Raw genomic sequence first — 24,371 nt, 5'->3', positions numbered from 1 at the left:
TCCTCCCCCCTCTCGCTACCTCTCCCTTTGTCTTTCTACCCCTCCCTATATCTTTTTATGTTTTCTTTATTATTTATGTCCTATATCTCTTACCCTTGAAACCTTCTTCCCTCCCCTCCTCTCTCTCCCTCTCTCTCTCTCTCTCTCTCACACACACACACACACACACGTAGAGATTTTCATACACGTGTTCATGAGAGAGAGAGAATTACTACAATGATAAATTGAAGTTTCATTGCATCATTCTTCCCAAAAACATTACATTTTAGGATAGAATGTAGTAACACCCCCCGTGTGTTAAGCATGACAACACGACTAAGTCTCCTATCGATGGAATTCAAGGGATTAATTGCAATTTTTAACGTTTTCATCTTAGAACCAAAATCTGCTACATGCACTCTCAAAGATTCAACTTGCTCCTTATGTTCTTTAAAGGTCCTAATCTCAAATCCCAAACCTACTACATGTGCTTTCGGGGCTTCAACTTGGTCCTTGTGTTATTTGAAGCACAAAGACAATTGTTGCACAACCTCATGCTAAAAGTTCTCCAAGAATGTATAGAGTTCATGTTGGTTGATTTCTATACGTGCAGTTTCATCCTTGATACCATGTAATGCTAAAATCGCCTCCTCTCAAAAGGTGATGTGGTCTTCTTCACCTTGAACTTGTTTGCAAACCTTTTGTAAGAAGTTTCTGCACTCTTGTTGGATAACTTCATTGCGTTCACAAAATCCATGAATGATTTGTAAACGCTTTAAAGGACCCTCGCAATTCAATTGCCCCCCATGATGTGACCAACTGCTTTGCGGCTCGCACATTATTACGCTCTGGAGGTGTAGGCATGATGACTTTATTTACTTCATGATCTCCTTGAGAAACATTTATAGAGCTAGAAGAAGGACTATCCATCACTGAAAGAGAATAGATACATCAATTAATTGCCGGTGATCATGAAAATGTATGTTGGTACCAACATGCATGGTTTATAAACAAATTATGATGGAGTGGAACAACCTAAATCTAAAAAGAGAGAGAAACTTGTCACAGCTTAGTCATGGAAATTCATATAGCATGGATATATATACAGAGGGAGATTGATAGATCGATCGATAATATATATATATATATATATATAGATAGAGAGAGAGAGAGAGAGAGAGAGAGAGAGAGGGGGGGGGGGGGGGGGGGGGGGGGGGGGGGGGGGGGGAGGGGAGGGGAGAAACTTGTCATTGATAGTGATTAGATGCATAGAACTTAGATGTCTCTTAGAACATGAGTCACACATGAACAATAATTTTAGGTTGAGACATGTATAAGCCATTAGATCCAATATTGCTCATGGGCTACAATATCATTTCTTGGGTGAGAGAGAGAGAGAGAGAGAGAGAGAGAGAGAGAGAGAGTTGGGCGACCAAAGTAAGAAAGAGCGGCTAAATGTAGATGTAACAACTAAATATCGTGCCGTTTTTTATTTCAAAAATGCCAGTTGAGGGCAAGCACAAAAGGAGAAATTTCACCCCAAAAGAAAGAAAAAAATAAAATTATAATATATATATATAGAGAGAGAGAGAGAGAGGGAGAGAGAGAGAGAGAGAGAGAGAGAGAGAGAGAGAGAGAGAGAATTGGGCGTCCAAAGTAAGCAAGAGCGGCTACATGTAGATGTAACATGAAGGAAAGTTGATGCATATAACATAAATAAATAGAGAGAGGAGAGAAAGAGAGGGAGGGACAAACTCGTCATTGCAAGCTCTTAGATGCAGTATTACTCTCAACTTGTAGGCAGATACATTCAATCTTATGGGCTGCAATATCGTTTCTCGGGTGAGAGAGAGAGAGAGAGAGAGAGAGAGAGAGAGAGAGAGGCTAAGTGTAGAGGCAATAGGAAGGGAAGAGAAAATGAAGGAAAAAATATATAAGCTCACTCTCCCTGATTCTTTACTAAACTTTTGAGGGTTTAGTTTCAAAAATTTAAAAGGTCCTCAGTTCAAGACCATTTAAAAGAATTTTGAGAGGTAAGTTTGAAAATTTGCAAGTCAAAGAACACTAAACTTAAAAGTGTGGATGCAGTAGGAAGGCAAGAGAAAATATATAAGCTCAGTCTCCTTGACTGTTTACTGGACTTTTGAGATTTTAGTTTCAAAAACTTAACAGGTGTTGTTCAATTCATGATCATTTAATGGAATTTTTAGAGGTAAGCTTGAAAATGTGTAGGTCAAAGAGCACTAAATTTAGGTTTCTTATGATCATAGAGATTCAAATCCCCCATTTTTACATCTCTCTCTCTCTCTCTCTCTCTCTCTCTCTCTCTCTCTCTCTCTCACAACCTTAACAGACTTTTGAGTCTCTTCAAAATGTTCCTATGATATCATTTTGCTTTGGGTAGAGGCATTGAGGTACTTACAACACTTGTGTCATTGAGGTTTTTTTGGTGTTACCGTTATAACAATTGTGCGAGTTAAGACTCACTTCCTTTTCATGTTGCACTCCAAAGTCTCGTGCTTCTGCCATTCCTCTAGCTTTACAATAGCTTCTGTTATTGTCTCCCTCTTCAACTTGTTGCGCTCCGCTGCGGTCTCTGCACGTGCATCCTTGATCAAGATCGCTTCAGCTTGCTCTTGCAGCTTCTTGATCTCATCCAAATCTTCGTGCACACTCATAATTAAGCTTTTGTTGGTTGGGATGGTAAAGTGCTCGTTTGGACGTCCTTTCACTACCCTCGACATGCATTCTAATGCAACTTACATATGGCCCTCACGCAACATGCTCATGCTTTGCAGAAATAGTTTCCATGCTCCTTGCTTTCAATCTACATAATAGCCCCTCTTTTCTAGTGTCTAGGAAGAATGTGTTTGATCTACATATCGTGACATTTTTTATTTCAAAAATGATGGTTGAGGGCAAGCGTTGTCGTGCCGTGGCACGTACATAGTGTGAAATAAAAACATTCACCTCACTCTTGAAACTTCTCAATGTATGCAAATAAAAGCAATCATGTACATATTGTGATATATGTTGAAGCGTCTACTGCGGTCATTATCATGTACATACCTATCCGGGGAGTCGTGGCCTTGGATGTGGCACATTTGCGTGCTTTTCCACTTGATAAGATGTTTAATCTGGTTTGACAATGTACATAGCCGAAGTGTTTCATGGTGGCACACTCATCTCGCCTATAAAGACTGATGCGGGCAAAAATTGCAAAAAATAGCAGCTATCAGGCGTCGTAGGATTGCATGAAAAGTGACCCAAAATGGTATATTGATGAAAAATGATGCTTATCTATGATTTTTATGTTTATGCAAGTGATCCCATAAATTTAGGGATTTTTCTGACTCTGTTTGGGATTTGTCACATAAAAATGACATTTTTTGGATTAAAAATGAGCTGAAAATGACCTAGTTTTGGTCCAAAATGGCAAAATGGCCCAAAAATTGACACATCAGCTCATATTGCCGTGGGTAAGAGGGAGAGGGCTGCTTTTTACAGGAAAAAAAAAACAATTTTTCTCTACTGTGCAATAGCTTCCATGGTTGCCCAATCTATGTATACTGCAGTCCCGCCTCTTCGCAATCTCGTATCTGAGCTTGTGAGGGAGTGAATTAGGGTTTCCCCTTATCAAAAATGGTGTTTGGGCTTCACTTAAGAAGCTCATAAATCTCTGCAAAATCAAAAAATGGTCTTCGTGAAGGTGGAAGCTCGAGCATTCCTTTCAACAGTTTGATGTTACGACTATGTAATTGGAGGGGAGGCTACATGATACCATGAAAGAGGTTTAGGTTTTGATTGAAAATTGTGCTTGTATGAGCATTGAGGTTTCATGGCTGAAATTTTAGTGTTTTTAAATGGCCTTTTAAAGTGAAATTGAATGTGATTTGGTGATCCTCTCATCATAATCTCGACTACGAAAACAAGCAGACTCCAAGCACGATAGGAAAGAGGGTTTGTGACTTTGTGGTCACACGAACGCTCTTAGATTTTTTGTCACCCTTAGAAAGAGGGTTGGTGATTCTCCAAAAACGCTTTTTCATAAAGTGTTTGTGACTCTCATCACGAACTCTCACAGCCAGAGGTTTTGCACCTTCCCAACTAGACCGCACACTTTCCGACATTTCTGGTGAACCCGACGTGAAGCAGTTGGAGTGGGGGTTCAAATACTTGTTTTGAAAGGTTTAATTACAAAAAAATTAAATCTATGGATCAGCAATAGAAACAAAGAAATGCATTTTGATCAAGGCACAATGCAAATGTTTCAAACATTCGCCATGTTTATGCAACAACAACAAGCTGCAGAAAGAAGATAGGTGTCAACAACCAAATCCCTTCAAGCTATTGTGAACAAAATGGACCAATATAAAGGGAAAGATGTCGCAAAGTTTCTTCATGGTTTGTAAAGGAGATGGAGCTACAACGGGTTCCAGAGGTGGACATCATTCGTAGTTTTGAGCTTGTTGTGGTCCTCGAGATTAGAGATCATGTACGGGGAATCAGGGAGGAGCATGGAGAAGATTGGGAGAAATTCAAATTATCCCTAAAGGAGGAATACTTCATGGAGGACTCTAAAAGGGTTACAAAAAGGACCTTCTTGGAATGGGTTGCAAAGCCAAAAGAAGGACTTTCCATCACCACTGTTGAGAGAGTTTGAGCGGCGCTATGCTCAGCTGTCAGGAACAGAGCGAGCCACTTTGGATAGTGAAAAGACTGAATTATTCCTTCAACATGCAGGTTCTGAGCTCCAAGAAAAGCTAGAGCTACTCCTTTCAGACAAGAATACAGAACAAGGTCTTCAGGCTGAGTGGAAAGAGGTTGAAGACGCGGTCTCATTGCTTGCTAAGAGGCAACGTCATAGAGACAAGATGGTGGTGAATGGTACTACCTCTCCTCCTACCACGTCAGAGATTCCACTGAAGCCTACTGTTGTGAGTCCAAAAGGTGATAATTCAATGCTTGATGAGCTTGTTAAGAACATGCGATAAATGAAGTTAAAGCTAACAAGGCTTGAAGAGAAAGGACTGTTGAGATGTCGAGCTCTACACCTTGAGCTGGCATCCACTACGGGTCTTGGCCGCTTACGGCATTTACTCACTGGCGCGTTAGGTGACCGACACGGAGGATCTCTGCCAGTGATTCTACAGCTGGACTACACATATAGTGCCAGCCTAGTACGCTTCTAGCGAGTTCACACTTAGTGACCGCATGTACATATGTGCTACTTTTCAGCTTTAGCACTTAGTCATTTTGTACTCTCTTTTCTGTAGAGAAGAAGAAGAAGCTTTCCATCTCTGTGTGCTTTGTGCTTATCTTGTGTAGCTCTCTTGCATCCTCATTCTTTACATGGTATCAGAGCCTGGTGTAGGCAAGAGAGGCTAAGAGAGCAAGAGCATCACAATCCCTTCGTTCGCAATCCACGACCAGATTCTGAACAGTTCGCACAAGTTTCTGAACATGTCTCCAAAGTGCAGTATACAGAGATTTACTGTACAAGTACAGTGGTTGTATGTACGCTTGATTGTAGACACTCGTTGAGTGTAGAAAGCGTTACAGGTACCACGATAGCAGGTTCAGCAAATTTGCAGGTTTTTGCAGATTGCAGCTATTTTGTCTTAGTGCTTCAAGATGTCTGACGGTTTCAATCAGATTGTTACTGAGAAGCTTGAGAAAAATAACTACCCTGCATGGAAGTTCAGAATAACAAATTTCCTAAAAGGAAAAGGTTATTGGGACTATGTAGAAGGAGACAATGAAAAGGAACCAGAGATTCCCGAGGCAAATGCTACAGCAGAACAAAGGAAAGCTTTGAGGGACTGGCAACAAGGCCAGAGCAAAGTGATGTATTGGCTTTCTATGAGCATCACAGATGGCATGATGGGCTATCTACAGGATGCTGAAACCCCCGCCATTGCATGGAGAAACTTAGGCAGAGTGTTTGAGGTGAACACCAAGGCCAGGAAGCTTCAACTAAAGTCGGAGCTAAATCAGGTTAAGAGGAACAACCTCTCAATCAATGATTATGCCTTGAAGATCAAGAGTATCATTGAGGCTCTTGGATCTATTAAAGTCTCAGTGGAAGACGATGACATTGTCCGTGCATGCTTGGATGGTTTAGGAGATGAGTATGTACATTTTAGGTCTTCCATGAATACAAGAGACGACATCCTCGTGTTCCAAGATTTGATTTCTATGCTTATTCTTGAGGAGAAGAACCTTGACACATCTTCTTCTCATGGCAGAAATAATTTTGAACAGGCCTTCTATTCTAACTCCAACAGAGGTAGAGGTAGAGGTCGTGGTCGAGGCCCAAGGGGTTGCAGGGGCCAATTTCTGGAAGGTCAATCAAATCAAAACAGTATAGGTGGCAGGGGAAACCAGTCTCAAGGCAGGGGGAGTCAAAGAGGTCGTGGTGCAGGATCAAGCAGGCAGCAACATACTCCAAATAGCAGAGAATGTTGGACTTGTGGTGAAAGAGGTCACATGTCACGTGACTGTCCAAAGGGAAAAGCAAGTGGAAAGAGAGAACGTGGCAACTATGCATCTACTAGCAGAGATGCAGATGACAGCAAAAACAAACGCATGTTTGTTATGCAACATGTAATGAATACAATGACTACAGAGAATTCCACCCAAGATGATGTTTGGTATGTGGATTCAGGTGCCTCTAATCACATGACGTTTCGTGGAGTGGTTTAGAGATATGCACAAACCAGATGTGTCAGGCTATGTGCAGACAGGAGATGACACAGCTCACCCCATTGCTCATGTAGGGGACATACCTCTAAATACGAAGAGTGGAAAATCAAAGTACTTAGCAGATTTACTTTATGTCCCAAACATTACAAAGAATCTTGTTTCTGTTGGACAAATGGTTGAGCAGGGTTTGCAGGTTCGCTTCAATCCAAATGGTTGTTATGTAGAAGATTTCCAGAATGGCTGTAAGCTGATCACAGAGGGCAAATGTGTGGGCAGAATGTTTACGCTGAATGTAGACATGCCTGAGGTAAAAGCTGCATTATTTGCACAGGGCACAGGTGTTGTGGCTGATGTTGACATTTGGCACAAACGCATTGACTATGTCAATGAGCAGAGATTGCGCAGCATGCAATCAAAACAGATTGTAAAAGGTTTGCCCAAATTCAAGGTGGATGGTATGCATAAAGTGTGTGCAGCATGCCAGTTTGGAAAAGAGTCAAAGGGCTCATTTCCACATGAGCGCAATGTATGTAAAAAGCTACTTGAGGTGGTGCACACAGATGTTTGGGGTCCAACTGATACTGCAAGTATACATGGTTGCAGGTATTATGTCTCTTTCATTGATGACCATACAAGGAAAGTATGGGTCTACTTCATGCGTAACAAAAGTGAAGTGTTTGGTCACTTTCAGAACTTCAAAGTCATGATTGAGAAGGAGACAGATATGCAAATCAAGACATTGAGGTCAGATGGAGGGGGAGAGTACTTCTCCAATGATTTTTCAGATTTTCTGCGAATGCATGGTATACGCAGGCAGTTTACATGCAGATATACTCCACAACAGAATGGGGTCGCAGAAAGGAAAAACAGGCACATTGCAGAGGTTGCACGTGCATTGATGAATGAGAAGAACATGCCTCATCATTTTTGGGCTGAAGCTGTAAATACAGCTGCGTACATTATGAACAGGACACCTACAGCTGCGGTGCATGATGTAACACCTGAGGAAAAGTTTACAGGTACAAAACCTGATTTGGCACACTTGAAAGTGTTTGGCTACATAGCTTACGTGCATGTACCAGATGAGTTGCGTAGGAAATTGGATCCTAAAGCAGAGAAATGTATTCTTGTGGGATATTCCCTTGAACAAAAGGGGTACAGGTGCTACAATCCTACTACACGAGAATTACGAGTGAGCAGAGATGTAGTCTTTGATGAGATGAGCAGCTAGTACAGTAATGCACATGGCTCTATTGGGGCTGATGTAAAAGATGATGTGGTTGTACAAAATGTGAGGCCACAGTCACATGTTTTGAGTGGACTACAAGAGTCCTCTTCTCGTGGCTCTGTTGAGAAGCCATGGAATGGTAGACTACGTACGCAGGTTACTCCACCAGCCGGTACAGGGAATGTATCACGAAAAGGAAAGGAAAAGGTTGATGAACCTCCCTTTATGGCTGATGCATCATCAGGTTTTTTACATGTAGACATGGATTCCGATGGTTCTGAACAAAGTCTTGATGAGGAATTTGGAATTCCGGCTGTCAAGACACCTGGTGTAAGGAAAGTACAAGAAGATGTTAGAGGGCAAAAGAGTGACCCAGGACCGCGCAGATCTAACAGAGTCAGAAATCCAGTTCAAAAATTGACTTATGATGGATATCTAACACATCACCAATCCTACATGGCTAAGGTGATACAGGATGTGGAGCCCACATGTTTTGAGGATGCAGTTGGAAATGTGCATTGGGATGATGCAATGAATGAAGAGATGGCTGCATTGGAAGCAAACGACACATGGGAGTTGGTGCCATTGCCAAGCGGCAAGAAAGCTATTGGCTGTAAATGGGTGTATAAAACCAAGCATAAGGCTGATGGTAACATTGAGCGTCACAAGGCAAGGCTGGTCGCAAAGGGTTATGCACAGACGTATGGCATAGACTATGAGGAGACCTTTGCTCCAGTGGCAAAGATGACGACTGTGAGAGCTGTCATAGCAGTGGCTGCATCTAGAGGATGGATTATGCATCAAATGGATGTAAAGAATGCCTTCTTGAATGGTGAGTTGCAAGAGGAAGTGTATATGGATCAGCCACCTGGTTATGTCGATCCAGGTTACCCAGATTATGTATGCAGGATTCTCAAAGCTTTGTATGGTTTGAAGCAGGGCTCTAGAGCATGGTATGACAGGATTGCCAAGTATCTTGTCAGTATTGGTTTTAGGAGAGCTCATGTTGATCATTCACTCTATGTATGTGAGAGTGATGTGGGGATTGTGGTCATTACCATATATGTAGATGACCTTATTATTGTGGGTGACAATGCTATGGAGATTGACCATGTGAAGGGTCTTCTCAAACAGGAGTTTGAAATGAAAGATTTGGGCGAGTTGTGCTACTTTCTTGGCATTGAGGTGATCAGGACTCCAGAGGGTGTATGGCTGTCACAGAGACATTATGCTTTGGACATGTTGTCAAAGTATGGTATGACTGATTGTAAGCCAATTTCTATTCCCTTGGATGTGAATGCAAAGCTGAGTGCAGAGAAAGGTGATGCTGTTGAGGATGTCAATATGTACAGGAAGATTGTGGGTAGTCTAATCTACTTGACTATCACGAGGCCAGACTTGAGCTACACAGTAGGCTTGGAGAGTCAGTTCATGCAGCTTCCGAGGAAGCCACATTTGGATGGAGTACGACGCACACTTCGGTATGTGCAAGGGACTCTTGACTACGCATTGTTCTATGCAGCAGATGCGCCATTAGCATTGTATGGGTATACAGATGCAGATTGGGCAGGTAGCATTGTTGATATGAGATCTACGAGTGGCTTCATGTTCTCTTTTGGGAGTGCTGCTGTTACTTGGAGCAGCAAAAAGCAGCCTACGGTTGCTTTATCGAGCACAGAGGCCGAGTACAGAGGTGCAGCAGTTGCGGCGTGTGAGGTAGCTTGGCTACGCACATTACTTGAGGACTTGGGAGTGCAGGTGGACCAGCAGATTGTCATCCATTGTGACAACCTCAGCAGCATGCAGTTGGCTACGAACCCAGTGTTCCATGCCAGGACCAAACACATAGAGGTCCATTACCACTACGTTCGAGAGCGAGTGTTGGCGGGCGACATCGACTTGGTCTACGTCAGCACAGAGGAGCAGATAGCGGATATATTTACCAAGGCCCTCGGAGCTGAGAAGCTTCGACGTTTTCGGACTATGCTTGGACTCTGCGACATGCAGAGCTCGAGGGGGAGTGTTGAGATGTCGAGCTCTACACCTTGAGCTGGCATCCACTACGGGTCTTGGCCGCTTACGGCATTTACTTACTGGTGCGTTAGGTGACCGACACGGAGGATCTCTGCCAGTGATTCTACAGCTGGACTACACATATAGTACCAGCTTAGTACGCTTCTAGCGAGTTCACACTTAGTGACCGCATATACATATGTGCTACTTTTCAGCTTTAGCACTTAGTCATTTTGTACTCTCTTTTCTATAGAGAAGAAGAAGAAGCTTTCCATCTCTGTGTGCTTTGTGCTTATCTTGTGTAGCTCTTTTGCATCCTCATTCTTTACAAGGACAACCTACTCTACACGACAAAAATCCCAAAGCAAAGAAGGATTTGTGCACATATACATATGGTGTGATGGCACAGACCATGGAAGAAGGGATTATGATAGCTTTAGTGATGCCTTAAAAAGAGATCTTGTGTTTTTTAAGGATGGCAAGTTCCATCTACGGGAGACAGGTATGCCATTAGAAACTAACTTTGGAAAAAGAGGTATGCGAAAGTTAGGAGGATATGGCGACGTGCAGTGGAGGCTGCTACCTATGGGGCAAAGATAGAGCTTATTCAAAAGAAAGCATTAAAGTCTACTCCAGATGCTTTTGAGGATCTTGATAGCTTGTGTCCATATGCATTAGCCTCGGCCAAAAAAGGGAAGGTAACTAAACAGATATTACATGAAGCTGGTGATTGCATACGCCATACAATAGGTTGGGATGACCATGTGGACTCTTTATCAGTACATGCCTATCTTGCAAAATTCTATAACAATGATGCAATTGTGGAAGAGAAGCGCAGACGTGAGAATGGAGATGCAGGTCCTTCTACTTCAAAGAGGGTTACAAGAGCTGGTGGAAGAAAGGATCCAGGACCTTCTTATGAGGCTCCACCACATGTGCCTCCTCCTCTTAAGATTCCATCTAAAGCAAAAGGCCCTGCATACAAACTACAATCTAACATTGAAGCTGCAACAAACTTAAAGTAGGTATTGGAGGAAAGGATTTTGAATAGCAAAGTTGAGTTTACCTTGGGTGAGGTTCTTGGCATTGTTAAACACGAGTTTCATGAAGAAATTATAGATATCATAAAAAGAAAGGGGCAAACTCTCACCGAGTCTATTCCTCCACAGTCTGAGGGTGAAGGGGAGTCACTTAAGGCAAATGGAATATATGTCCAAGAGAGTGAATGTGATGAAAGTGTGGTAGATGCTACCAGTCTTCTCGAAGAGATGCACATGCTAGATTTGCAGATGATGATGATGATGATGAAGCCTCCTATAAAAGCCACTACTCCAAAAGTCATTGGGCAAGAGCTACAATAGAAACTTTAGTCAAGGTGGGTGATCTTGAGGAGCCATATGTTGCATTCATAGATCATGGCTCTGAGATCAATCTTATGTCCAAGAGTCTTTACATGAAGGGTAAGTGGCCAATAGACATAAACCATGGGTGGATGATTAGAGCTACAAATAACTCATCAAGAGAGCTGTATGGGGCTTGTCCAAACGTGAAAGTGACGATTGGTAATGTGAAGGATGAGCAAAACTTCTTTGTGCAGGAGATGTCTACCTATCCTCTTATCCTTGGGCAGCCATACATCACAGCCGTTCGCATGGAAACAAAGGTCTTGGATGATGGTTTTGCTTATGCTAGGGTAAAGAGCAGAGATGGGAAGCGAGTTGTGCAATTTTTGGCTGTGTGTGTGAATCACGAGAGGAACCGCAATAGTCTTTGTGAGTATCCTCTACCAAAAGCGAACAAAGAGTTCAAGGAGTACATGGAGACCAGGGGTTTTGGCCATGTACCATTGTAAAGCGAGATTGCAATGGTACAAGAAAAAAAAGACTCTCGTCTGACCCAAAGCGAGAAGAAGCTTTTTCTATAGGTTTTCAAGGATTAATAGAGCATGGGTCAGTATGTTTTATGAAGCTTGAGGATATGAAAAGAAGTGCACGACAATATGTATATAGTGTACAGAAATACATGAGAGAAAATGGTTTCATAGAGGATAGTGAATGCATTTCAGGTTTCTTTGAACAAGTTTCTCATGTAGATACTATGATTGAGCTTGAGGCTATAATGGACTCTAGCATGCAAGATGGAACCCACATTGTGGAAGTAATCTCTATGGAAATGTATGATGTGATTGAGGCTTTTGAAGATCAGAAAAATTTCTATGCTAATGAAGAACCGGAAGTGCGTGTGGAGACCAAGTACAAAACGGTGGCAAAGAAAGTGAGACCAGTGGCCTTACCTTTACCATTAGATTGCAGGAAAAAGCTAGAGCAAGCTTCTTTGCAGCCGAGTCTCAGGGATCCAAAAAGAACTGGACACAAGCTCACAATGGAATCCCTTAAAGAGATAAAAGTTGGCTGCGAAGAGTTTTTAACAGAAGAAGAGAAGAAGAGTTTTAAAGAAATGCTTTCAAGATATGGTATGGCTTTTGCTCTCCAGCCACATGAGATAGGGTGTGTTGATCCTAATGTTGTTGCACCTATGGTGATCTACACTATCCCTCATGTACCTTGGAATCTACGCCCAATTCCGATTTTGAAAGCACATTTTCCAAAGTTAATAGAACTACTCAATGAAAAGATTAGCATGGGTATCTTGGAGCCTTCTTGTGCGCCATATTCGAAGAGTGGTCCACTGTGCATAAGAAGAATGGAGCTTTGCGATTCATACAAGATATGCAACCTGTAAACAAGGTTACCATCAAGAATGTGCGTACAGGACCTATAGTAAATGAGTTTACAGAGGCATTTGCAAGAAGGTCAATTTACTCAATGGAGTATCTCTATTCAGGATACGATCAATTTCAGCTAGATGTTGAGAGTAGAGATCTGACAACTATGAAAACACCTTTGGTACTGGTAAAGATGTGTACCTTACCTCAAGGAGCAACAAATTCAGTTGCACATATGATGAATGGGATGAACAAGGTTCTACGTGACTTCATACCTCAAATCACAATGCCATTTCTTGATGATGTGCCCGTCAAAGGATGTGAAGACAAAGATAAAGATAAAGCTATGGATTCAAGCGGGTGCCATAAGTTTGTTGCATACCATATTGAAGATTGTGAGAAGATTTTGTCAAAGCTGGAAGAAGTTAATCTTATTCTATCAGGGAAAAACTTTGTATTTGGTGTTAATGAAGTGTTGATTGTGGGGCATATGTGTGGTCCTTATGGTAGCAGGCCTTGTCCAAAAAAGATGGATACAATCAAAAACATGAAAGAAACACGTACAACTATAACTGAAGTTCGAAGATTTCTTGGTGCTTGCGTCTTCTATCTTATTTGGATACCACATTATGCACATGTAGCAGATCCCCTTTATAGGTTGTTGAGAAAGAATTAGAAGTTTCGATGGGAAGAAGAGCACACAAAAGCCATGAGAAAGCTAAAGAAGCTACTTCTTTCATTGCCAACCTTGAGAAAGGTAAACTATACATGTGAGAGATCTGTCATTGTGACAGTCGACACGAGTCCTACACGGATAGGATGGGCAATAGGGCAAGATGATGACAAAGGAAAAAGATATGTGGTGAGATTTGGAGCCAAGATTCTAAGTTTTCACCAACGAGATTATGCACAAGTAAAAAAGGAACTATGGGGGGTGGTTACAGCATTGAGGTGTGACAAGGAGTACTTGATAGGGGCATCAGTGGTTATAGAAACTGATTGTTTGCCTCTTCTTGGAATGATCACAAACTGTTCGACTCCTGATATTGCAATGCTGCGATGGATAGACTACATAAAGTCCTTGAATCCTGAGTTCAAGCATATTGCAGGGAAAGACAATCCAATGGCAGATATGCTACCTAGGGCAAGGTATGAAGATGAACAAGACATGATTATTGAGGGAGATGATGTATGTACAAAGTTTTATAGTATTGATCATGCAAAGAGTAGTACAATGCATGTTTTGTGTCTTCACTTGAGTCCTTTTCAGAGGAACTATATGAGGATGAATGGCTCTTGATAGGTCGCTACTTAAGTACTCTACAGAAGCAGGATGATTGGACTGAGCAAGAATTTAAGAGGATAAGAAGAAAATCATATGGATACTTCTTGAGGGATGGCAACTTATGGAAGCATCCTAAACAAAGAGATGGAACACCATTGCGCATAGTATGCGATAAGGTTACTCAGCAACAAATCATCAAGGAGTTCCATGAAAGTTTATGGACAGGACATCGAGGTGTATGGGCAACATTTGCCAAGGTAAAAGAAAGATATTGGTGGAAAGATATATATAAGGATGTGGCTGAGTTTGTGGAGTCTTGTGTGACATGCCAAATGCATTCAAATGTACGACATCGTGATGGACTACATCCTACTTATCCATTAGCCATGCATTACATATGGATTGTGGACTTGGTCACAATGCCTTTGAGACTTTGGCAAATGAGGTATTTGGTGCTTGCAAGAGAAGATTTGTCTAATCAAGTTGAAAGGCGTGCATTGAGGACAAAGAGTACACAAGTTGTATGTAAATTTCTTCTTGAAGATGTGATCTGTCGCCATGGATATGTGGGAAAGATAACTGCAGATAGAGGAGAATTGGATGTTGATGAAGCAAGGGAATTCTTCTCTATAATGGGCATCAAACTAGCTTTAACTTGTCCTTATAACCCGGAGGGAAATGGCAAAAGTGAAAGAGAGCATCCTCCAATAATCAAAGCTTTAGCTAAGGCTTGTGAAGGTAAGCTTGGAGAGTGGCCAAGGTTACTGCCATTTGCATTGTGGACTGATCGTACAACACATAGTTCAATCACTGGCTATATGCCTGTTGAATTGATGTATGGTCAAAAACCTGTGATGCCAATTGAAGATGTGGTTCCTACATGGAATGTATTTCCATGGGAAGATAGAATGAGTAGAGAAGACCTTCTTGCATTGCGCACATGGCAATTGGAGAGAAGGCCTGCAGACATTGAGCTTGCAAAAGCTCAACTAAAGAATGCAAGGTTGGAAAACAAAGACAGATTTGACAAGATGCATAGGCTCAGACCAAAAGATTGAAGAAGGTGATTAGGTGTTGGTGTACGATAGTAGCCTTGAAAACCAGCACTCTACAATAAGGAAGCTTGCAAAGATATGGTTCGGTCCTTATGTTGTCAAACATGTGCATGAAAATGCAACTTACACCTTGCGTGAATTGGATGGGACAGAACTGAAAATTCCCATTGCAAGAAAAAGAATTCAATTATTCAAATGAAGAGGGGATGCTGATCCATTTGATGCACGACCAAGTGAAGAGGATGATGAAGCCAACTATATGCAAACTGAGGATGACAGTGAGAATATGGCGTCTGACCATGAGTTTTAATGCTCTACAAATGTTGTTGTGGCACATACCGGAGGATCTGCAGGTTCAGAGGAGGTGGATGTCGTACCGTGGCATGTACATAGTGTGAAATAAAAACATTCACCTCACTCTTGACACTTCTTGATGTATGAAAATAAAAGCAATCATGTACATATTGTGATATATGTTGAAGCGTCTACTGCGATCATTATCATGTACATACATATCCGGGGAGTCGTGGCCTTGGATGTGGCACATTTGCGTGCTTTTCCACTTGATAAGATGCTTAATTTGGTTGAAAATTTACATAGTCCAAGTGTTTCATGGTTGCACACTCATCTCGCCTAAAAAGACTGATGAGGACAAAAACTGTCAAAAATAACAGCTAACAGGCGTTGTTGCAGAATTGCATGGAAAGTGACCCCCAAAATGGTATATTGATGAAAAATGATGCTTATCTATGCTTTTTATGCTTACGCGAGTGATCCCATAAATTTAGGGATTTTTCTAACTCTGTTTGGAATTTTTCGCATAAAAATGATATTTTTTAGATTAAAAATGAGCTAAAAATGACCTAGTTTTGGTCCAAAGTGGCAAAATGGTCCAAAAATTGACACATCAGCTCATAGTTCCGTGAGTAAGAGGGAGAGGACTGCTTCTTACAAAAAAGAAAATACAATTTTGCTCTACTGTAGAATAGCTTCCATGGTTGCCCAATCTGTGTGTTGCAGTTTCGCCTCTTCGCAATCTTGTATCTGAGCTTGTGAGGGAGTGAATTAGGGTTTCCCCTTATCAAAAATGGTGTTTGGACTTCACTTAAGAAGCTCATAAATCTCTGCAAAATCAAAAAGTCGTCGTGAAGGTTGAAGCTCGAGCATTCCTTTCAACTGTTTGATGTTACGACTATGTAATTGGGGGCGAGGCTATATGATACCATGAAAGAGGTTTGAGTTTCGATTGAGAATTGTGCTTGTATGAGCATTGAGGTTTCATGGCTGAAACTTTAGTGTTTTTAAATGGTCTTTTAAAGTGAAATTGAATGTGATTTGGTGATCCTCTCATCATAATCTCGACTACGTAAACAAGCAGACTCCAAAAAGGATAGGAAAGAGGGTTTCTGACTTTGCTGTCCCGAACGCTCTTAGATTTTCTGTCACCCTTAGAAAGAGGGTTGGTGATTCTCCACAAACGCTTTTTCACAAAGTGTTTGTGACTCTCATCACGAACTCTCACAGCCAGAGGTTTTGCACCTTCCCAGCTAGACCGCACACTTTCCAACAGCACTAAAGAAGTTCCACCCCAAAATAGAGAAGAATAGTGTAAAAATTTTGAGAATCTACATAAGAGCCCCTCTTTTCCAATGTCCGAGAAAAATGTGTCTCAACTTAATATCGTGCCGTTTTCAATTTCAAAAATGCTGGTTGAGGGTAAGCGAAAAAGAAAAATTCCACCCCAAAATAGAAAAGAATAGTGTAAATTTTTTGAAAAGCTACATAATGGCCCCTCTTTTCTAGTGCTCGAGAAAAATGTGTCTCGGCTTAATATCATGCCGTTTTCGATTTCAAAAATGTCAGTTGAGAGCAAGCGCAAAAGGAGAAAGTCCACCCCAAAATAGAGAAGAATAGTATAAAATTTTTGAAAATCTACATAATAGTCCCTCTTTTCCAGTGTCCGAGAAAATTGTGTCTCAGCTTAATATCGTGCCATTTTCGATTTCAAAAATGTCGACTAAGGGCAAGTGTAAAAGGAGAAATTTAACCCCAAAATAGAGAATAGTAGTGTAAAATTTTTTGAAAATCTACATAATAGTCTCTCTTTTCCAGTGTCTGAAAAAAATGTGTCTCAACTTAATATTGTGCCGTTTTCGATTTCAAAAATGCGGGTTGAGGGCAAGCGCAAAAGGAGAAATTTCACCCCAAAATAGAGAAGAATAGTGTAAATTTTTTGAAAATCTACATAATAGCCCCTCTTTTCAATGTTCTGAAAAAATGTGTCTTGGCTTAATATCGTGTCATTTTTCGATTTCAAAAATGTCAGTTGAGAGCAAGCGCAAAAGGAGAAATTCCGCCCAAAAATAGAGAAGAATGGTATAAAAAATTTGAAAATCTACATCCGGAAAAAATGTGTCTCAGCTTAATATCGTGGCGTTTTCGATTAATGCCGATTGAGGGCAAGCGCAAAAGAAGAAATTCCGCCCCAACAAAGAAGAATAGTGTAAAAAATTTTAAAGAACTTTTTCCAATTTCCTCTTGTCAAATTCAAGAAAAGGAAATTCAAGAAAGGAATTTTGTATGTCTGGAAAAATAGTTTTGCCCGAACATTGCTCAGTGCATACAACTTTGGCGTGAAAAGCCTCAAAAAATTAAAACCCTACAAAAAGTAGAAACCTACAAACTTTAAAAGACACTAATGAGGCTGGCGCAGCCTCTTTTGCTGCCCTCGCTCGTCGTCTCCTACAGCTGCCGCATGACAGTTTCTCTAGCAGTCCTTGAGCACGTAGCAGATGCCTAAGACAACAAAACCGCCATGTGGTAGCTGTTTGTTCGCGATGGGGTTGAGGAGAGCTGGAGCATCCGGGCGACAAGGTCTTGCAGGGCACTCCGTACTGTGAGATGAGGGGCTTGGATTTTGGTGAAGCAACGCACCTTGTGGGGTTTGCCAAGGCCCTCCCCAGTTCTCGTCTCACTGGCTAGGACAGTGGCTGCTCCGTTTCTATACCCCCTCACCTAGCAGCTCGCCCTCAGTTGCTCCACGAATTGGCACAGCATGACCTTTGGGGACATGATGCATGCTACATAATCTGATACATTCCTACACCCCCTCACATAGCAGCTCGCCCTCACTACTGGTTGTTAGCTCCCGCACGCAGCTCCATGTAGCAAAAACTGGACGAGCCCCATGAAGCACACATGAGTGAGAGAGAGAGAGAGAGAGAGAGAGAGAACCTGGTGAATGGATATGAGCGCCTTGCAGCAAGCTAATCGTTGATATTCTTGGGGGCAGGGTTGATAGTACCTACAAAACAAAAGTCATAACATTAGCTCTCTGCGGCAACGTAGAGAGAGAGAGCCAACTCACCTTCCAATAGCGCCACAGACTAGCAACAACGACCTATTTCATTGATATGTGCTTTTATAACATAGCATGCACAAAGGTGAGTTGAAGTGTCAGTACCAATGTTTTCTTATTTTCTTGCAACGCTGGCTTCTCAACTCGCCATCCGACCATGCATAGCCGGAATCACCTCACATAGAGCTCGCTCTCAATTGCTCTACGAATTGGCATAGCATGACCTTTGGGGACATGATGCATGCTACATAATCTGATACATTCCTACACCCCCTCACATAGTAGCTCGCCCTCACTACTGGTTGTTGGCTCCCGCACGCAGCTCCATGTAGGAAAAGTTGGACGAGCCCCATGAAGCGCACAGGAGAGAGCAGGAGAGAGAGAGAGAGAGAGAGAGAGAGAGAGAGAGAGAACCTGGTGAATGGACATGAGCGCCTTGCAGCAAGCTGATCGTTGATATTCTTGGGGGCAGGGTCGATAGCACCTACAACCATTCAAAACAAAAGTCACAACATTAGCTCTCCATTAGCTCTCTGCGGCAACGTAGAGAGAGAGCCAAATCGTAGAGAGAGCCAACTCACCTTGCAATAGCGCCGTAGACTAGCAGCAGCGACCTATTTCGCTGATATGTGCTTTATAACATAGCATGCATGCACAAAGGTGAGTTTTCTTCTTTTCTTGCAACGTTGGCTCCTCAACTCGCCATCCGACCATGCATAGCCGGAATTACCTTTTGAAGACGCGTGGCAGCCTAAATATGAGTCTCCTTGATAAAGAGTAGATAGGGGGCCCTATAGCGTCTGTTGTAGGACTACCCTTCTCTTCACAAATGAGAGGGTTTTGTTACATACCTTTTGATTGCCCCGTTGGATGCATGTGATATCAAACATGAAGATCCTAAGATAATCTAAACCATCGGAATATGGCGGAAGGCGTAGCCCTTTACACTTGTCTAAATCTGTGGCATGAAGATTAAACTCTAAAATTGAGAGAAGCCCCTGTGCACGCGATAGAGAGAGAGAGAGAGAGAGAGAGAGAGGCCACCGAAGACGATCGACCGTACTAGTAACATTAAATACCTAAAATCTACACCATCGATAAATGCAATTCTATTGCCATGATTTCTAACAACCATTTCAAACATCCCCCTGTTATATCATGAGCAAGGGAACACCATTCTAAGGGGGTTTTACCCTTCTCGAGAGTAGGGCTATGAAAATCCAACCTCAAAAAGAATTGTAGAAAATTTGAAAAAATGGGTTCCACGTTAAGTTTCTGTAACGAGATCACCCTTCAAATTTGAGGACTGGGCCCTGGCTCAAATTGTGGACAATTGAGAGCGCGCACTTTGACGTCGTGGCAAGCCGCCCTCTGCACAGATGCCAATATTCAGAGCTACGAGAGCTGTCAACCCACGACGAGGTTCGAGCCCACGATCTATTTGAACTTTGAACTTTGAGGCTTGAGCTGATGGACCTTTAATAATTTAGAAGTGCTAGGCCTATGCTCTCGTCCAGTTGTTCGATCCTGCATCCTACGTGCCAAAGCGAGCGATGACAGGATTTAAATACATGACCAACACAGACTAATAATAAGGCAACATTGAGCAAACCCGGGGACCTAATTATGTGCAGACGTAATGCTTGGTGAAAAGAGTTACTTTTCAAGTTTGTCTGGGTTTACAAACTTGGTCGAGTTTACAAATATGCCCATCTCACGGTCAAGATTCGAACTACCTTTCGAAACACGTTCGCATGCGTCGATTCCCTCGTTCGAATTGACATGCGACGCATGTGGGATAGTATTGAGGCCTATCATCAATAATTCACACTAAGATCAAGGGTCCCTATCCATCTAGGACGGTGACAACAATCTAACCATCTTAGAGGCAATTCGTACAAGGCAGAGTTTACCCCTCGTGATTATTTGACACCCCCCTTGTCATGTGGGAAAAACGGTCCCTATTAATTGGGGGCGGTGGGATTGGTTTTGCGTCCGATGGTAGATTAATCCTCAAGTGGTCACAATTAAAGTGATCCTCATGTAAACTCAATGTGAACATCAAGTGATCCCTTTGTGAAACCGAATCAGTATGTAATCACCTTGTAAACCCACCTATTCCAAAGTGATCAACCCACCTATTCCAAAGTGATCACTGGGTGACCCCAACCATCCTAAAAAGATCTCCTAGTGAACACTATTTGATCTCCACTCCGTCACTTTTGCATTTGGGAGACCCTCGCTTCGCATGATCGCATCTACCGAAAACAGTCCCGAGCTTCTTGGCCCTGCCCAAGTTGGGCATATCCCACAAACGCACAGTGCATTCATTAGGTCCTAGATTAGGTTTCAACAAGTAAACATCTCTCTCTCTCTCTCCCACTCCCATCCAACAGATTCTGCACAAGATGTGGACAAGAAGTGGGAACTATTCCACACCTGTTTCTAAACTGTCCTAGATCTAGGACCATCTTAAGACCTCTGACCTTTTTGTTCTTTCTAATTAAACTCCCAAAGTTTTGATGGGAAAAAAAACACTGACCAGCACCAAAAGTCTATCCAAGTTCTAAAAAACTAACTACAATTTGGGAAGCAGCTGCTTCAAAGCGGCATCTTGAAACCTTGAACCTGACACATGCATTACAGACATGACATGGCAGGACTCTGCAAACAGATTTCTCATTTGAAAAACAATGTCAACTACATACACTAGGATCCTCTGCAGAAGACAATGTCAGCCTTAAAAGGGCCCTCATTGTTGCACAGTTAACAAAACCAACTCAAACCTAATGGGTAAACTAGCCCTGTTGGTCGTCTTTGACGACACAAACCCGGACGGGATGGACAAAGCTACCCCCTGCATATGCTCATGAAAACCCTGTTGCCACCCCCTCACTGCACCATAAAACTTCCACTCTTCTTGCGGTTCATGGCAGCTCGCTGTCGCTTCCCAGGCTTCAAAACATGCTGCAAGCGATCTCTGCATTTGGTTGCGGCTTCGCGCAACTGGCGATCTGCTGGAGCTTTCCCCAGCACCTCCTGCAAAACTCGCATCGCATCCTCATATTTGTGCAGCCCCATCAATGCCCGCCCTTTCCTGAAGAGAGCCTTTGCTAGGGCAAGGTCACCCTTATTTGTATCGTCGTCCAATTCTCTGAGTATTTTGAGAACCGACTCAGCATCATCCAGTGCGGCCTGGTTGCGGCATAGACGCAGCCACACCTCTGCCCTGTTGGATAGACAAAGAACCTCCTCTTTCTTCATTATATCGAGCCGTGCCTTCTCGGTGGCACGCGTGTACATGTCAGATGCCTTGTTATACTCTCCGCGGGTAAAGAGTGCATTCCCCTTGACACGCAAGCTTGCCGCAGTTTCCCCAGTACCAACATCCCTTTCCTCCTGTTGAATTTCCGGTTTTCGGATATCCGCATCCACTCTCTCAACTTCACCGCCTGTTTTACTCTCCTTACCAATCTCCTCTACTTCTTCATCTTCTGAATTTCGAACTGTTGCTCCATTTACATTACGATTGCCATGCTCGCTCTTGCACATTGACAATATATCCTCCATACTCAAGTCTCTGCTGCCCTGATCAGCCTTGACCTCACCTGAATCAATCACATTTTCCGCTGCAAGAGCACCTGAGCTAGCATTTTCTTCGTCCTTCCCATCATCCTCAATCTTCACATTATCTGCCTCTCCCGTTGCGTCCTTCCCATCATCCTCAACCTTCACATTATCCACCTTTCCCATCGCGCCCAGTAGACTGTCAAATTTTAGCTCCCGGCTTGCGCTAGAGCTCTTCACATCCTCCTCTTCTGTCAAAGACACATTACCAATATCTGCATCCTTGGTGTCATCATTGGGCATCCCATCCTTCTTTTCCAATGCAAATGCCTCCCTTCCGTCTTCATACATACAATTACCTTCTTTGGAGCCCTCATTTTCCTCCACATAATCTGGCACCCACAAAAAGACCAGATCTGTCATCTTCTCAACCAAAAGCACAACCTCGCCATCTGGCAAGCGAGTAAGGTAAGGCTCCTTCACCGCAACCTTTGAGTCCTGTGGGTAGAATCGCTGGGCTTGTGCAGAGCCACCATTACCTTCCATAGCATTGCTAAGATATATGGGTGTTGCATTGCCCTCTTCATCCTCAAAGACATTCACAACCATAAGCCCATCATGGGTTTTGGTACATAGAGTTTTGGAGCATAAGGTACCGTTGACGACGCGGCGGCGATGAACCTTGCCAATCTTCAGCTGCTTAAGTGTAGAGGGCTTAAGGCCACCAATGCTTGAAGTGGGGCTGGCAGGCTTGATGTTTACCTCATTGACTGGGTGAGTAGCCATCTCAAGGATGTATGCATCATGAAGGGCTGCCATGTGGGCTGCCACAAGCACAGACTTGTTGAAGCTTTCAGAGGCGCGGACTTTCTCTTCTTGCGTAGGAATGTGGTGCTGCGGGATCTGGGCGATGCACTCATCGGCCGCATAGTTGTGTTTGGGGCTAAGCAGAGTCATGGTGAAATGATGATTTGTTGAGGAAACAATTTAGCTTGAGCACTTACCCTGCATGAGGCTAAGGAAGAAAGCTTAATCTGACAAAATCACGACCGGGGTAGCGCTCTCTCTCTCTCTCTCTCTCTCTCTCTCTCTCTCTGTGCATGCATGCACTTGCAAGCTCAAAGCACACACTACCTGACTTAAGGCTAGAAAGCGACGAAGCGTCTCTGTCTCCTCGAGTCCAGTAGAGAGGGAAGGAGGCCGAGCTAGTCACACCTGCACAAGTATGGAAACAAACACTCAAGATATGAGAGAGAACAACACTTAAAGAAGCTGAAGGGATCCTATGGGACGGGTCGGTGAGGCGCGTAAAGAGAAGAGAGAATGTGACAGGCTTGCTATAGCAATGGCAGGCTGGAGGGGGGACACAGAGAGAGAGAGAGAGAGAGAGAGAGAGAGAGAGAGAGAGAGAGAGAGTCTAGAGACGACACGCAGAGAGAGGGGGGTCGGTGTGAGAGAATTGTTTGATGCAGAGACTTGAACTGGCAAAATATATATTCACAGCAAACTGAGGGGCCGAGGGCCCTCTGTTTTAACCTTCATGGGCTATGGCCACTTCATCCCCTCTCTCTCTCTCTCCCCCCCCGTGTGTGTGTGTGTGTGAGAGAGAGAGACAGTAGAGAGAGAGAGAGAGGATGAAGTGGCATGAAGGTTAAACATTAGAAAGCCTGACGTATTATTATCTCGTAATAATAACTGGCCCATCCAATCCACTCTCTATACAAACTTGGCCTCACGTTTTGACCATCTCGGGAAACACGTTCCCCTCAATTATTATCTTGCTTTTTGCAACGTGAATTGACTTCTGTGCTTCTAACTCCTAAGGGGGGGCTTCACACAGGACGCATCGTCTCCTCGCATTGCAAACCCTAGAGGCCCAGAGGGCCACAACTGAATGCCATGGCTCAAAAGCACACACATTCAGAATTCAGCTCCATAGGGATACCAACTACCAAGTAATAGCCTCCATGCCCATTCCCCATGCTTCCATTCACACTATCAAAAACTAAAACATCTACGCAAACCAATGAGCGTTCAACCACATTGCCATTTGTGGTAGCCATACGCCCTCGCATACAGCTAGTGATAAGCGAGTGAAACTTCTTCGATTCTGACTCCCAAGGGGGAAGGGGATACCCACCTTCATGTGGGTCCATAAATATCTAGGTGTCCTCTTGACCCATCCGTGCAGACCATGAGGATTCACTCACCTGTAAAATTGTTTTCCATCTGTAGTTTGAACGCTCCCCCCCCCCCCCCCCCCCCCCCAAAAAAACCCACCCCCGGCCTTCCAAAAAAAAACAAACACCACACACACACACACAAAGAGAGACCCCAAAAGTGTCACAAAAGTAGATGCTTTTGGTAGATTCCAAAGTGTTATGAGAGAGCTACTTTGTTAAAACAAACTAGCTCGTGTGTCTCACCTACAAAAGGTCTCGCTCGCTCTTACCAAC

The 24,371-nt window shown here is 43.0% G+C and overlaps 1 protein-coding gene across 2 annotated transcripts; it reads right to left on the bottom strand.

Annotated features, from left to right (window-relative positions):
• Nucleotides 1-458: 458 nt before the first annotated feature.
• LOC147447075 (uncharacterized) lies at nt 459-23,498 on the bottom strand. Of its 2 annotated transcripts, XM_086522981.1 has the most exons (6): nt 23,050-23,498; nt 21,250-22,920; nt 18,930-18,970; nt 18,763-18,832; nt 18,225-18,294; nt 459-911 (listed from the first exon to the last, which is right to left on the bottom strand). In XM_086522981.1, exons 2-6 carry the CDS (start codon nt 22,870-22,872, stop codon nt 724-726), a joined length of 1,992 nt encoding a protein of 663 aa, XP_086379107.1. In that variant the 5' UTR covers nt 22,873-22,920; nt 23,050-23,498; the 3' UTR covers nt 459-723. The 2 variants fall into 2 exon arrangements, with proteins under 2 accessions (XP_086379107.1, XP_086379106.1); XM_086522980.1 differs by lacking the exons at nt 459-911; nt 18,225-18,294; nt 18,763-18,832; nt 18,930-18,970 and having other exon boundaries at nt 21,012-22,930; nt 23,050-23,483.
• Nucleotides 23,499-24,371: the final 873 nt, after the last annotated feature.

Source organism: Adiantum capillus-veneris, chromosome 11 (genome assembly GCF_014529385.1).
Source record: "Adiantum capillus-veneris isolate H3 chromosome 11, ASM1452938v2, whole genome shotgun sequence".
Taxonomy (NCBI): domain Eukaryota; kingdom Viridiplantae; phylum Streptophyta; class Polypodiopsida; order Polypodiales; family Pteridaceae; genus Adiantum; species Adiantum capillus-veneris.
This window is presented reverse-complemented; position numbering and strand designations above follow the sequence as displayed.